This window comes from Crotalus tigris, unplaced genomic scaffold (genome assembly GCF_016545835.1).
Source record: "Crotalus tigris isolate CLP2741 ecotype Arizona unplaced genomic scaffold, ASM1654583v1 scf7180000018260.1040479, whole genome shotgun sequence".
NCBI lineage: Eukaryota > Metazoa > Chordata > Lepidosauria > Squamata > Viperidae > Crotalus > Crotalus tigris.
The window spans coordinates 334,789-350,547 of record NW_024096909.1 but is presented as its reverse complement, the minus strand read 5'-3'; the positions used below and the strand labels follow the sequence as shown (position 1 = coordinate 350,547).

The following is a 15,759-nucleotide window of genomic DNA, read 5'->3' as shown; positions in this document are numbered from 1 at the left end:
GAGGAGGCTCCGTGGTATCCGAAGCAGAGCATCCAGATTCAGTCAGTTTTGTTCCATACAGTATTAACCTTGTGAACTCTAAAGCTTCCTCCTTCCGTTATATATTCAAGATGAACAGTGATTAATATTTGTTACTTGTATGTAAGGGTGTAGGTCTATACATATGTTGTATATGGTGTGTTTAAATGTGTTATGTATGTGCACACTTTGAGAGCAAGCAACTAAATTTCATTTTTAATGTGTGCCATTGTACCCACAGTAAAAAATAACAAAGGCTCTCCCTCTCTCTCTCTCTCTCTCTCTCTCTCTCTCTCTCTCTCTCTCTCTCTCTCTCTCTCTATATATATATATATATATATATATATATATATATATATATATATATATATTTGTTTTCTGAGGTTTTCGCGGGTGTTTGTATGTAGGTCTTTGGTTGTTCGGGTTTTCTCCCGCGTAAAATTGGAAGTGTCTTGGCGACGTTTCGACGAAGTCCCATTCGTCATCTTCAGGCTGGTGTTTTCAGCTTCGTGCTTCGTCGAAACGTCGCCAAGACACTTCCAATTTTGGGAGAAAACCCGAACAACCAAAGACCTACTATATATATACATATATATATATATATATATATATATATATATATATATATATATATATATATATATAATCCCTCCAACAGAACTGGAGAAATTGAGCTGCTGAAAAACTACCCTTTTTTGGACTAAATGTTGAACTTGAGCAGTAAGGGACATACTTCTCAAACCTTGATTGGCTATATCAGGCATGTCAAACTCGCGATGTCACGTGACATCGTGCAACGTATCGGGCCGGTTTTGCCATTGCTGGCAATACGGTGGGTGCGGCTTCCACGTGACGCGTCTGGCCATGGGCTCGCAATTTGACACCTCTGGGCTACATTGATCCAGTAATGCCTGGTCAGTGGAGTGGATGGGAGCAATGTTATTAAGATTTATCAATACTTTCCTGGTATAGCTGATGACGTACTTCACATTTTCTTGAGAAAATAGATGGGGAGCTCCTGTTCTCAAAATGATAGCTTAAAAAGACTGCAGCTAGAAGCATTAAGAGGGAGATTTGATTATTTTAATAGTTGAGTTATGGTGTTATAGGAACAGGGTGCTTCTTTGCTTTGAACATTATATAACCCTGTCCTTGTGATTTATGGCTTACCACTTTCTTTGAACCTTGGCATTATGATTTCTTCATGAAATCAAGAGCAAAACAACCCATGGCATATCCAGCTTTGTATCTCCATGCTGGACCATCCTAATGATGTTATAGAACTTCTGTCCTTGGATGTAGCAGTACACAAATTAACTCATCCCTAAGACTGAGTGTCTTTCGGTTTTAGACTCGGTCCCTTAGTTCCAGGAATTCTCTATCTCCTGGAGTTGTTTTCACTGTCCCAAATTATCAGTGGGGTTTCACCAACCTGCCTGTGCAATTAGGTAAGCTTCTTTCACTCATGGCTGTTTGTGGAACAGATAATGACCATGATCAGGAAAGCCTTTGCACAGCTTCATCTTGTGTGCCAATTGCACCCTTTCCCAGGGAAGAGGAACTTTGAGCTACCAAAAAGTTAATTTTTTTTCGTATTCTCCACCCCACTCCACCCAAAACTGTGATCATCTGTAAGAAACTGGAATGGAAAGCAACTGACATCTAAATTCATTTAAAATGTGTATTTTGTGCCTAAGCATACAAATGCAATCCTTTTGTACAAGAGAGATCTGCTATTTGTAGCAGAACCCATTATAAACGAGACTGCATTCAATTCAATTTAATGAATCACTGGGAGATGGGCCACACAATAAATTATTTAATCAATTATTGTTGCTGTTGTTGGATTTACAGGACACTCTAAATTGCAAGCTAACCAAAATGAATTTGCCAGTACATTTGATTAAAATGTGGTTGGCTAATTGTGTTCAGTGTTACTATATTCATGTAATGCTTATCCGTGATTAATGTAAGCATAGCTTAATTAACCCAGTTAATTACATTTCACATAATGTACTGACCATTTATATATAGGGGCTGTGATAACAATTTCTTAATAAACACTTGGGAATCCTTAGAAATCCTATAGGTAGCTTCCCTGACATACTTCATTTTGTTCAATGCTTGTCATTCAAACCCTGTTTTTATTTTATTTGATTTTCTGTAATATGCCCAATTTTCCACTAGAGGACAGGATAACTATTCATACAATCTAAAATCATTATACTTAAATAATTCAAAAAATACAATTTTTTTTATTTGACACTCTTAAGAATTATATAAATATATCAGGTAAATTACATCTATCTGTTTAAATGACATCAATCTGATTAACATCTATAATACCTCAAACACATTTTAAGGACGTTTGTTTTTAAAGGCAGAATATTTACTGATTTGAACATACAGATTAATGTTTAAACAGGTAGTCAATAACAAAACAAATCTAATCTATTAAAACAGCTATTCAAATTTTAATCAGTTTAATCCAAAACATAGTACGGTAATAAGCAGGCTATTTGGAGTACTTGGGAATTCAAAATAATTAAAATAATTAATTTAAAGAAAATTGGTTATACTGCAACAATTCTGCTATAAGCATAAGGTAGCTTGGATATAAATACATCTATAACAGTGAATAGGTCTTAATATGTTAAACCAGTGTTTCCCAAACTTGACAATTTTAAGGCATGTGGACTTCAACTCCCAGAATTCCACAGCCAGCGTTGCTGGCTGTGGAATTCTGGGAGTTGAAGTCCTCATGCCTTAAAATTGTCAAGTTTGGGAAACACTGTGTTAAACTACAGGCACATTTTCTAGAAATATAAAATCCACAGTTCATGAAAACTTTTTCACATCTTGTATCTTCTCATTAAATTTCCAACTTTGTTCAAGAACACACATGAAAGTTTTTTGCTGTTAGAATTCCTGTCAAATCTTGTTCAATTTTGTGACTATGAGTACTCTCACAGTCTGATCGAACGAGCTACAGACACAGAGACCGCGTTTGTCAGGACTCCAGTCAAGACTAGAAATGGGCTGGGTTGATAATGTCACATTCTGTAAAAGGCTAACTGATCCCGCTATTCCCATTTCTGTTCCTTCTGAATCCTTCTTAGAGCGCTGTGCAGGATACTCACTAAAGCAGGGAAAATAAAATGAGTGAAACCACTTTATGAATATGTACAACGCAAATTATTTTGTCCTATCTTCCTACATTTTCTCCAAAAGCCTCAGGATGCCTTCCAAGAGACATTGCATTTTATCTTCAGAATAACTTTATGGCATGCGTTAAGATTAAAAGAAAGAGGTGTGCTCAAAGAAAAGGCCTGGAGTTAATCTCTCCGTGGTAACTTGCATCTCACTAAAGTCTGCCTGCTTTTTCCTGTTTCGCCTTTTTTTAGAGGTGGGGAAGGATTGGCATTATATTATTTTGTACTATTTTTATTCTCTTGAGTTCATGTAATATTAATGCTTTGTTTTTTAACTTGTTGCTGTTAGAAACACTTACTTCAAACTGCTGACTTTTTGTTTTGTCTTTTCATTACTTTAGTGTGTAATTCTATTTTGTTCTATTGTAAGTCTGTAAATATTTAGTACTTAGAATAGAGCTGGAAGGGACTTGGAGTTCTCCTCAAGCAGGAGAACCTATACCATCTCAGACAAGTGGCTGTCCAGTCTCTTCTTAAAAACCTCCAGTGATGGAGTGCCCACATCTGAGGGCAAGCTGTTCCACTGGTTAATTGTCCTCACTGTTAGGAAGTTTCAGATTGCTTCTCTCTTTGTTCAGTTTCCAACCATTGTTTCTTGTCCTGCCCTCTGGTGCTCTGGAGAATAATTTGACCCCCTCTACTTTGTGGCAGCCCCTCAGATATTGGAATACTGCTATCATGTTGCCCCCGTTTCTTCTTTTCTTTATACTAGCCAGACCCAAGTCCTGCAGCCGTTCTTCGTATGTTTTAGTCTCCAGGGCCCTGATCATCTTGTAATGTAATATTGTAAGCCTGTACTTCTGTAAGAGGTACAAAATTTGCATCACTCAAAAAACATGGCTTTGATGGAAAGTAAAATACTTACTATTTCCAGAGATGAAGGTTTCCAGCTCCTCCACTTGTCACAAAGATATCTCTGTTCTGTGGTAAGTGCCGAACTTGCCACACGGTGGATTTGTGAGCCTAACAACAAAATTATGTAACAAAATGAGAGAGACAGTAAAGAGAAATCTTTTGTAGTTTTCTGAAATCAAGACTCAAGAAAATCAGTAAAGTGAGTGATTAGAATATAGCTAAAAATTGTGTTCGTGCCCCAAATCTAGCCTGCAATGTGCAATGACGAACGAGCACACATTTATCTAATCATTAAGCAGCATGAACCCTTGAGTTCAGAAGTCGTCGTAATTCTGGCAGTCACATGACTGTGCCTAATTCTGTAAAACATAAAGCGATTTTCCCTTACGTTTCCTATTACAGAGAAAATGGAAGTTGGAGGAGTTTCATTTCATACTTGGTGAAGGAGACAGACTTTTTATACTTAAGTTCTTTAATACAAAAAGAAGTGAGACAGTTAGGGAGAGGCAGCCAGAGCATGCAAAGAAGGGGCTGATTTCCTGCCTGGGCAAGTTGAGAAGCATCAAGAGTCTCTTTTCCAATTCACAAAGCCCAGGGTGAGTAAGAAAGCATCTTTCTCTCTACAGTTCTTCCGAAAATACAAGACAATTCAAGATTCATCACAATTAATTGCTTGATAGCCAGGGTTACCTAGCCCAATATGTAAATGCATATTTGACTCTTCTAGGTGGCTCATTCATTTGTAGCACTCAGTCTGGGAGATACTCATCTTATTCAATGTACTTTTTTCACACGGAGGGCTAGATAGAAATGCAAATATAATCTCCTTTTTCCTGATTAAATGTGCATCTTGAGATGGATTGTTCTCCACATCTCAAGGGGCTTCTAACCTTATTAGCTAAAAGAGAGAATAATATTCCAATCCATTCTGAATTTAGCTTTGCATGAGACACATATTCCAGGGATTAGGGTATGAGTGCTTATGAATCACCTCCTCTAACTTCACCACCTCCTTCAATGGCATGTGTCAACAGAACACCTCCCACTATAAATCAGCAATCTCTTTTTAAACAAAATAATTTACCTTCTCTGAAACAGAAGCAAAACCTTTAGTTGGATGCTGAGTTCTCATATCAAAAACATGAAATTTTCCTTCAAGCGACGTAGCTACCAATTTGTTCATATTTATATCTTTCCTGTCAAATTCAACATTGCAGACCTAGAAATTTAAAGCAACCAACCAATAAATTACAACTGAATAACACATTACAAGAAAGAACTGTAATACAATTTATTTAGAGGCACATTCTATCAAGGATACAGAGAATAGCTAGCTCCATCTTTTTCCTCTTCTAGTTCTCTGCTTAGCCCTAGCAGTGTTTCCCAAACTTGACAATTTTAAGGCATGTGGACTTCAACTCTCAGAATTCCACAGCCAGCGTTGCTGGCTGTGGAATTCTGGGAGTTGAAGTCCTCATGCCTTAAAATTGTCAAGTTTGGGAAACACTGCCCTAATGGAATCAAAGGCCTTTTTTAGTAGAATTATGCAACAAGATTTCACAAAATTTTTACACTTCAACAATATTTCTGAATTTCCCATTGAATAATATAATTGAAAGTGAGAGACTACATTTTTTTTATTTTCATGTTTATTTTAAAGAATATTTGGGCAAGCATAATTATCGTTCCATTACAGATTGACCACACTGCTAGTCTAACAGTCAGGTAAAACAAACTGATTAACTAACCAACAAAAACTCTTAAAATGTTACCCATCCCCACAGAATTACAAAGATTTGTGAATAAAAATTGTGAAGAAAAAAAAGTCTAACCAACCCCATTCTTAATGTTGGTTTCCCATCGTAATGTCATATTCCTAAGGTCAAACAGCTTGATGTCCCCATTGTCATAGCCAGCACATACAACCCGTTCTTCTTGATTGTATGCATTGCCTAATTAAAATAAGATGACAGTATTGAGATAAAGAATCAACAATAACCAAACATTATTCTAACAATCCTGTATTTGTACACCAGTTTTAAGGAAATATATTTGTAGTAAAACAGTTTTGCAATGAGATAATCATTTTATTTCAGAAAACGTAGCATTAAAGCAAAAGAAGTATCAATTGCAGAATTTATATGTTATTTTAAATAAGACATTAATGCACATATTTTCTGCCTCTGAATAACAGGATTTGGAGTTTTTAAACTAGCTGTTTAATATCAAACTGGGTATCTGATATCAAACTGGCTGTTTGATACTGGAGAAGATTAAAAGCAATAGGTTGATTCCTGATTTCTAGAGGAATAATTTTATGATCAGCATTTCAAACAAAATTTGCAATTTTCCCTAATAATTCCTATCCTCTTTCTGTGTCAGAGCAACTGAAAAAAGGAATATTGTGATATTCAGTAATACTGTGAATGATATGAAAATTATTCTGAAGAAATGCTTCAGAACATGCGTGAACAGTGTATTGTTTCAATATAGCACAAAGTTCCGCACACAAATGTGTGCGTCTCAAAACCTCTCAACAGTGTTTTTAGGTTTTAAAGCCTGAAAATAGGCTGTTTTAATGAATATTAGAGAAATATTACATTTGTGTAAGAACCTAAAGACTTTTTCCCATTTTTTTTAAAGTGAAAACAGCCATTCAGAGAATAAAGTAATGGGAAAACAAGATAAATTCCATGACCAATTTCTATAGGGCATGAACAGGTTAGAAACTCAGACCTACCAAATGCAACTGTCCAACAATCTCTTGTACTCTCTCCTTGTGCTGGCTCCATATTGGCAACAGGAAAATCTTTTTGTCTTGGGTCCCAGACTTTCACTGTCCCTGCAACCATCACGTAAATTTGTATTTATTCTTCTACATCATGCTTGCAGCTTGCTTTTGAGAAACCATCATGCATATACATGCAGAGTTATCTATCTGTATGTAAAAGTCTTTTCAGTTTAGTTCAGCCCCTGGTGACTTCACAAATGAATCCCTGTAGTTTTCTTGGCAACAGTATAAACGGAGATTACCATTTTGCTTTCTACAACTTATATGTCTCTTCATTTCCAAAAATTATCAATGACTGACAATATTACTAATAAAAGATAACATTTTAGTCAGTCTGATGTGCCAACACGTTAGCATGATCATATTCATTCTCAAATGTCTTTCTGAAGAGCCATGTTTCTATAATTCCTTCCGACTGAAGTCAGGTCAGAGGTCCCTCCTTCCTCAGAGGTTTATGCGGCCATGGAAACCAGAGCATGACCTGACTATTACAAAGAACTAATGCAACGTCCTGTCTTCAGATTATATGTTAGTTGGTTGAAGACACAAATCAGATCTAATGTGAGGCTGCTTACATGAATTGAGCCTATGTTCACCTAGGTAGGAGAAGCTCATGGTTACCTTGGTGGCACTGAACCCCATCTTCCCTTCCCAGGAAGGGTAAGTTGGTGCCCAAAAGCAAAAATATAAGGAAATCCTTTACCTTGGGATCATATATGAAACTGAGCCGTGCACACCTCTGAGTGAATATTTCCCTGCCTCATCCATATGGTTTTAGTAATATGGGTTGTTACCTTCTTTGGGGAGCCTTTTCAGCTTCACAGGCTAGCTTATAGCTCACGTATTTCCCAGAATTTCTCCATTCAAGGACTAACTAGATCTGAAAGTTTTTATCCCCAGACCAAGTCCGCCAAATACTACCAGCTTAAACATACTTTATAAATCAGTTTTAGACTTTTGTAACTGACTTATTTTGTGTTCCTCTTTTTTCATTTCATACATGTAGCTATCAGTTTGTTCCAGCTCTCTAATGACTTATGCGAAAATGCTGTTCGATGGAGACTCAAAATAGAACATACAGCATATGTAGATCTTATTGCAGAATCTTGTAACTATATCATATGGCAACTGAGGACTCTCACATGGAAAAAAGCTGGCATATAATGCTGTTACCAAGTTTATGCGAGTGAAAAATGTTTATGGAATGTCAGGCAAATTTAATCTGCTGATTGTTCTTTTTCAATTCTTCAGAATCTGCTGGATTAAAAATAAATTTGTAGCTTGTTATCACTGATATTCCACAAAAATATTTGCTTGTTTAATAAATGTGATAATAGTAATAACTCAATTTCACAGGAAAAAAACCTTTATAAGGTAAGGTCATACTTTTAAAATTCTCTAAATACACGTATTCCTTGATTTACAACCATTTGTTTAAAGACTGAAGTTACAATAGTGATGAAAAAAGTGTCTTATGACCAGTCCTCAAACTTACGACTATTGCAATGTTCCTACAGTTACTTGATCAAAATTTGGGTGTTTGGATGATGGGGAAAAAAACATAAGGAACTCATCACCATGTATTTTCCATTCAATTTAAAGCTAAAATGATCTTAAATTTAAAATCAAAGTTAATTCATAATGCAGATTTTTACAGATTTAAAGTATCTGTATCCTATTCTAATCTACTTCCCTTGTTCTCTCTTTTGAGGACATTGCAAGACGACTAACTTACCATCACGACTTCCTGTCACAATTTCTGGAGCTCCTTCACCAATTCCCAAACCACCAACTCCATCAATGCTATTTATGATTTCTTTATGCCCCTTCACAGAATATACTGGTATTTCTGGAGCTTCCAAATTCCTAAACAGCAGAAATGGAACTGTTATTTTATGTTTGTTCATAAACATCTCCTTCATTTAGAATTCATCTCTTGATGACTATATAGATACCAGTTTTCTTGATGCCAGGATGGAAGTAGTTTGTCATTCTCATCTTTTAAAAAGTTTCACAATTTCCTAATTTGACCTATTGCCAATGACACTTCCTGGTAGTCCATAAAATCTACTACTACCCAATCCAAGATCAGAAACATGTATTTATATTTCTCAGTAAATCTATTTAGAAATGTAACATTCAATACTCAAAATATAATTAATACAGCTATGCATTAGAAAATAATTCTGCAGATGTTTTTCTGTCCTCCTGAGGTCACATCACATCTCTATTATTCATTAATAGTCTGGGTTCCCCCCACCCAGAATTTCACATAAGTTCAGAGAAAAGATGCACCTCCTTTAAGGCAGGGGTATCAAACTCAATTTCATTGAGGGCCGCATCAGCATTGCGGTTGCCCTCGGGGCCGGGTGGGTGTGGCCAGGATGGGTGCGGCCTACTGAGTGGCTGTGGATGGAGTGGGTGTGGCCTACTGGGTGGGCGTGGTTTCAGCAGGCAGCGGGGCGCTCTCCTCACAGTGCCGAGAGGTTGAGGCGGGTGGTGCGAAGCTCGCCAGCTTTGCACCTTGCTACCTGCTGAAACTGGGCAGACTGGGGGCTAGGCAGCATTGCCCTTCTCATCAGATTCACGCCACCCAGCTCAGCTCTTGGCGCTGTGAGGACAGCACCCTGCTGCCTGCTGACACTGGGCAGGCTGGGAGCTGGGTGGCCTCGCGTTTCTTTTGGGATTCGTGCCGCCCGGCTCAGCCTCTCGGCGCTGTCAGGAGAGTGTCTCACTGCCTGCCGAAACCCCTCCCCCGGAGCCCATCAAGCCAGATAGGTGAAGTAGGCGAGGGCCATTTGCTGGCCACTTCCAGGCGATGGTGCATTTCTTCATTCCTCACAAAGGGTGACACCTCCCCAGCATGCACCCAGGGGGCGGGGCCGACATGGCAGGGGCTGGTTCCTCGCTGTTTCTAGACAGCCTTGTGGAGCTAAGACTGAATGTGTTTCAGCATAGATGGCCACCACAAAATTGTACATTGGCTCCCGGCTGGCCTGGGCCAGGGCCAAGGCAGTGGAGGCTGTTCCCTCGCTGTTTCCAGGATGGCTTTACAGGCCACATGAAACCACTTCGCGGGCCGCATCCGGCCCCCGGGCCTTGTGTTTGATATGTCTACTTTAAGGAATCATTTTATTAAAGTTAATATAATTCTTAAAGTAACCACATTTTCAAGAATCATGTAGAAACTTTCAAAAAGACAAGACTGGTTTTACTGAGTAGCAGAGAAATGTCTTTGCAAAGGATTCAAAGTGCTTCTGAACTATTTTTAACATATAAGTCTAAAAACTAGACTCATCTATTCATACATGGCACACCAGTCATCAAATTGATACCTAGTGCCATTTATAAATTTTCTGATGAGAGAACCAATGGCAAGATAGTATCAGTTGCAGAATACAGAATTCTCATTTATCTTTTGTTGTTGTTAATTGCGAAGTCGTGTCCGACCCATCGCGACCCCATGGACAACGTTCCTCCAGGTCTTCCTGTCCTCTACCATCTTCTGGAGTCCATTTAAGTTCACACCTACTGCTTCAGTGACTCCATCCAGCCATCTCATTCTCTGTCGTCCCCTTCTTCTATTGCCCTCAATCTTTCCCAGCATTAGGCCCTTCTCCAGTGAGTCCTTCCTTCTCATTAGGTGGCCAAAGTATTTGAGTTTCAACTTCAGGATCTGGCCTTCTAAAGAGCAGTCGGGGTTGATCTCTTCTAGGACTGACCGGTTTGAACGCCTTGCAGTCCAAGGCGTTTTGCATTTATCTTTACTACATAGAAAACTGAATACTAACATGAAGTTTTTTTTCTTCTTTAAAACATGACAGTAGTCAAAAGAAAAATATATGTTATTACCCTCATGATGCAAAATGGAAAGATATAAAATTGTAATTGTTACAATGCGGAGTTTTTTAAAAAATGTTTTTACAAACATTTATTATATAGATAGTCCTTGACATACAACCATAATGGAGTCTACCCATTACAACTGCATGTTACAACTGTCATAAATCAGTTCGGTCATGTCACCAACTCAATTTTACAACTGTTTTTGTAATGGTCAGTAACCAAACACAGCAGACATAAAAGGAACACTACAGTATTAAATGAACATCGTGGTCATTAAGCAAACCATTATTTACTATGGAACAGTTTTGCTAGAACTCGGAAGTTACTTCTGATTTTTAGCAAAACCATTGTAAAATGCAGTTATGTGATACCAGGATGCTGCTAATGGGAGTAGATGCAGCCATGCTGTGGAGCGCTCAAAGTGTGGACATGTGATGAGGAGGAGCAGGAGGAGCAGAACTGAGTCATAACCCCTGTTTTGCAAGTGGGTTGCCATTTTGAACGATCACAACTATAAATCATGACTATCTGTACTGAATCACAAATTGGTCTGAAAATTAACCTGGGCTTTAAAACATATTTTATAATTGACACTGGAAGATTCAGAAAAAGAAAATCATAAAAGATAATAAAGTTAATTCAGTTTTCTTCAAAGTAAATGTTTTATTGCTGTCTAAAAACCTAACACTTCTAAATTAAGAATATTTAAGACAGTGAACAATACTGATTTTACAGTGACTTTAAATTGTCAAATAAGAGATAAATCCATTTCTTTAAAATTTGCAAAATGAACATTTCTTACCATATATTTAAATTTCCACCAAAATCTCCAGTAGCTAAGTATCTTTGTTGCAAAGAAGCAGCCCCAAAGGTTCCACATTTAATAGGATGTGATTTTTCAATCTGGAAGTAGAGATAAATATTTACATTGAATGATTATTATTTTCGATGTATATCTTGTTTTACCTGTTAGAACAGTGGTTCTCAACCTATGGGTCGGGACGCCATTTGGGGTCGAACAACCATTTCACGGGGGTCGCCAAACGCAGTCTGCCATTTTTTCCCCCCTTTTCCTTAGCTGTGCATAGTCCCTTTTATTCTATTGGCTTTTGAAAGCCAATAGAATAGACTCTCTTGAATAGAGTCTAATTCTATTGGCTTTCAAAAGCCAATAGGAATTGTCCAGGCTGTCTCTGCCCTGATGAGCCTGCCAAAAGTCCAATTCTGCAAACGATGCTGCACCAGTTGAGTAGTCCTCACTTACGACCGGTTGAGTAGTCCCCGACTTACGACCGGTTGGGGGTCGCGGCATTAAAAAGATTGAGAACCACTGTGTTAGAACATATTCTACATATTAGAATCAAACATTGACTGAACACAATTTTTCACTTCCATTAGGGTTCAAATGAATGAACAGATTTGACTTCGTAGTTTTTGGGGAAGAATTCCAAATAAGTCAAAGAAGATTATCATTGCAAAGGCATAAAGAATGCCTCTCCCATGCACGTTCTCCTTTATTTTCTCCAGTTGAATGTATCTACAAATTGTTAACCTAGTACTTTCTAGATGCATAATCTAAATGCATAATCTAAATAGGCATGAAACAGAAAAATTAGAAGTCGCCATTCACATTAGTTTGAAGTCATTTTTTAATTGCAATTCGTATCTCAAGCTTTTAAACATAGGTAAGTCCTCAACTTACAACCATTCATTTAGTGACTGTTCGATGTTATGCCACGGAAAAAAGTGACTTCTGACCAGTTTTCACACTTATGACCATTGCAGCATCCCTATGGTCATGTTATCAAAATTTGGACACTTGGCAACTGGCATGTATTTATGATGGGCCGCAATGTACCAGGTTCATGTTATCATAGTTTGCAACTTTGACAAACAAAGTCAGTGAGGAAGCCAGATTCATTTAACAACCATGTCACTAACTTAACAACTGCAATCTTTCATTTAAGAACTGTGGCAAGAAAGGTCGTACAATGGGGCAAATCTCACTTAACTGTCTCACTTAGCAATGGAAATTTTGGGCTTAATTGTGGTTGTAAATGGAGGGCTACTTGTACATCCCTTACAAATCATACATGTGCTTAATAGAACTAATATATATAAATGTATACACAGAAAGATTTAAAGATACCATTAAATTCAGAATGACCAACATTCAAATTTGCCAGATCCATAAAATTCAATTTCTTTACAGAAAATCAAATTAAGATGCATTTTTTTCCTAAAACTTTTGAGCCAAAATGAACTCTTTCTGTAAAAACATGCAATTATATTTATTCTGTCGCATTTTGCCTCATCTTTAAAATCCCACTTCATATGGGCAAATTCATCCATTTCTATTTTCTCCAACCTTCCATTTAGTATGTGTTTGTAGACGATTGGGTTTTTTTTTAAAAAAAAAAAAAGTCCACAAAAAATAGATATAGCACACACTTTCCCTGTCCCCACATTTCCTATAAGGCAGAGGTTCTCAACCTTTTGGGCACCAGGGACCGGTTACGTGGAGAGGTTTTTCTGCGGACCGGAGGGGCAGGGTTTTGTATGCTGCCTGCATCCTGCGGATGGGGATTTCCTTGGTTGTGCAGCCCGGTTACTGTCATGCCGCAGCCCGGTAATGGTCCAGGGGTTGGGGACCCCTGCTATAAGATATATACTAATATACTATGCTTTTCCACATACTTTTCTTCACAGCCAGTATATTTTGCATGCACTTCCGTTGCAAACAGAACTTTGCATTAAACTAATTAATTTAGCCTGTCCAGCTAGTTTACGGACGATATACTGTATGTAGATCTTCTAAAGAATGCTTCACTTCAAAGTAGATATGCCCTGTTTCAACTCTCTGCCAACAATTCATTAATGCCATTCATGGTGATCCATTCATATTAAAAAAAACCTTATTTATAGATAAAATATGCTTTTTTTGGAAAGTAATATTAAAACTAAAACCTAATTTCATTTTCCGTGAAATGGGAAAAAAATGAAGTGTTTGCCCCTTATGAGGATTTAATTATTGTATTTTATACTCTACAAAGTCAATCTGTACTATAGAAAAGAATAAAACCAATGGGCTGTGCATCTCTTGCAGTGCTATGGCTACAGTAATTAACTGCACTATGTTTGGCAGACTGCTATGTATATAAGAACAGTTAATGCCTATTTCCATGGTGAGCACTGTGGCATTCTTTATTATTCATTTCTTCACACGTGACTCTTGAATATACTGCTTTGCCAAATACTGGGTGCTGACATTGTTACAAGATACTAATGCCAATACAAATAGTCCTTCTAGACTTATGACCACAATTGAGCCCAATATTTATGTTACTAAGCAAGACAGTTGTTAAGTGAGTTTGGCCCCGTTTTGCAGTTGTTAGGTTAGTAACATGGCTGTTAAGTGAATCTGGCTTCCCACTTGATTTTGCTTGTTAGAAGGTCACAAAAGATCATATGACACCAGGATACTGCATCTGTCATAAATATGAACCAGTTGCCAAGGGTCCAAATTTTGATCACATAACTATGGGAATGCTGCAATTATTGTAAGTATGAAAAATGGTTATAAGTCACTTTTTCAATGCCACTGTAACTTAGAATGGACACTAAATGAATGGCTGTAAGTCGAGCACTAATTGGATATATTTCTTCATGATTTGTTCTAAGATGCTGTTGCATGTATTCTGTTAACTGGAATTGAAGCTTCTTAATTAAAAGATTAATATTGAAATGACCAATAACTTTAAGCTGTTTTCCTACTCATCTTCTGCATTCATTTGCATCTTGCTTCTGACTCTGTACAAATGCTACACTGCAATTAATGCCAGTGGAAGCAAACTCCAGGCATTCTACTTGTAAGAAAAGGAATGTGGAGCCCCCAACATAGGGCAATCTTTACTAAGTACACAATGAGCGACAGAGAGCAATTCCTGATATCACTTCTTGATAAACATATGTAATTCTCACAAGACCTGAGATCCTGAGATCTCATTTTATGAATGGTAAAATCCCATTAAAGGACTCTGTGTCAGTATCAGACACATACAAAAAAAATCACATCTGGACACCATTCAAGAGACAATAAAAAAGGAAAGAAAAAGACCAGGTTGCATCCTCTACTACAGCAACCCACACTTAGATAAGCAGGAATTAACATTAGACAAGAAGTAAAGCGAAAAAAAAAACAATATTCTAATCAAGGAACTACCAAAGAGAAAACCACATTCCACCAACTCTAGCAGGGCATGCTATTGTACATGAAGAGGGAGCAAACCGCAGACTCAGGACTAGCACTGATGATGTTACCTAGTTGGGTAATGAAACGGCTGCGTGCAAACAACCAAGCCCAGAGAGCACAACACTTCGTAGTTCAACCCTGAGCTACACATATTCTCTTCTATTGGAATTAAGGTATCAGCCCTCGATCTCAGTCGATAGAAAACTTAGGGAAATTTGAGCTTCCACTTAAGCCCAGGAAAGTATCCTGTGGCCCATGCAAAATTAGCATCGTGGTTGTCAAGTATATAGCAACTCCTGGGAGTGAGGCTGGTATACATGGGCTTCTTGCTGCAGCCCAGTGCGTTCTCTTCCTTACTTCGCGGAGGAGGTTGAGGCGGCCGCCCTGCAGCTCGTAGAGCTGAATGACGCCGGTGCCGCGCGGGAAATTGCCCAAGCAAAGAAGGCGAGCGCTGCAGGGCACCCATTTGCAATCGAAGACAGTGTAATTCAAGCTGTGTTGTGTATGCGCGATGATCTGCGGCTTATCCAGCAAGCCTCCTGCCGACATGACAGCAAGAACCCGCCCCTGAGCCCAACGGCACCAGACCGGGCCTGAATCTGCGCCACCACCCTCCCCCTACTCAGCGTCTCCGCGCATGCGTAGGCGACGGAGAGGTCACACATCCGGTATACTAGATCATAGAGATTCAGAGGGTGTTGTTGATCCGTACTCCTTTTTTGCGCAGCACCGCAATCCCTTTCCACCCAAGCCTTCGCTCTCTCTATAGGGCGGAAAAGGGCGGG

At 38.3% G+C, this 15,759-nt stretch overlaps 1 protein-coding gene across 1 annotated transcript; it reads right to left on the bottom strand.

Annotated features, from left to right (window-relative positions):
• Positions 1-2,250: 2,250 nt before the first annotated feature.
• DNAAF10 (dynein axonemal assembly factor 10) lies at positions 2,251-15,703 on the bottom strand. Its single transcript, XM_039349329.1, has 8 exons — positions 15,332-15,703; positions 11,525-11,625; positions 8,612-8,742; positions 6,826-6,927; positions 5,922-6,037; positions 5,170-5,304; positions 4,096-4,193; positions 2,251-3,157 (listed from the first exon to the last, which is right to left on the bottom strand). The coding sequence occupies exons 1-8, from the start codon at positions 15,521-15,523 to the stop codon at positions 2,950-2,952; spliced, it is 1,083 nt and encodes a 360-aa protein (XP_039205263.1). The 5' UTR covers positions 15,524-15,703; the 3' UTR covers positions 2,251-2,949.
• Positions 15,704-15,759: the final 56 nt, after the last annotated feature.

Excerpts from the sequence above, each read along its gene's own strand:
- DNAAF10 (XM_039349329.1), bottom strand. The coding sequence starts at position 15,523 with ATGTCGGCAGGAGGCTTGCTGGATAAGCCGCAGATCATCGCGCATACA. Across the intron at positions 8,743-11,524 it reads GGTGGAAATTTAAATATATG|GAATTTGGAAGCTCCAGAAA; the intron begins GTAAGAAATGTT and ends TCTGCTGTTTAG. Across the intron at positions 4,194-5,169 it reads TTGCTTCTGTTTCAGAGAAG|GCTCACAAATCCACCGTGTG; the intron begins GTAAATTATTTT and ends TTTTGTTGTTAG.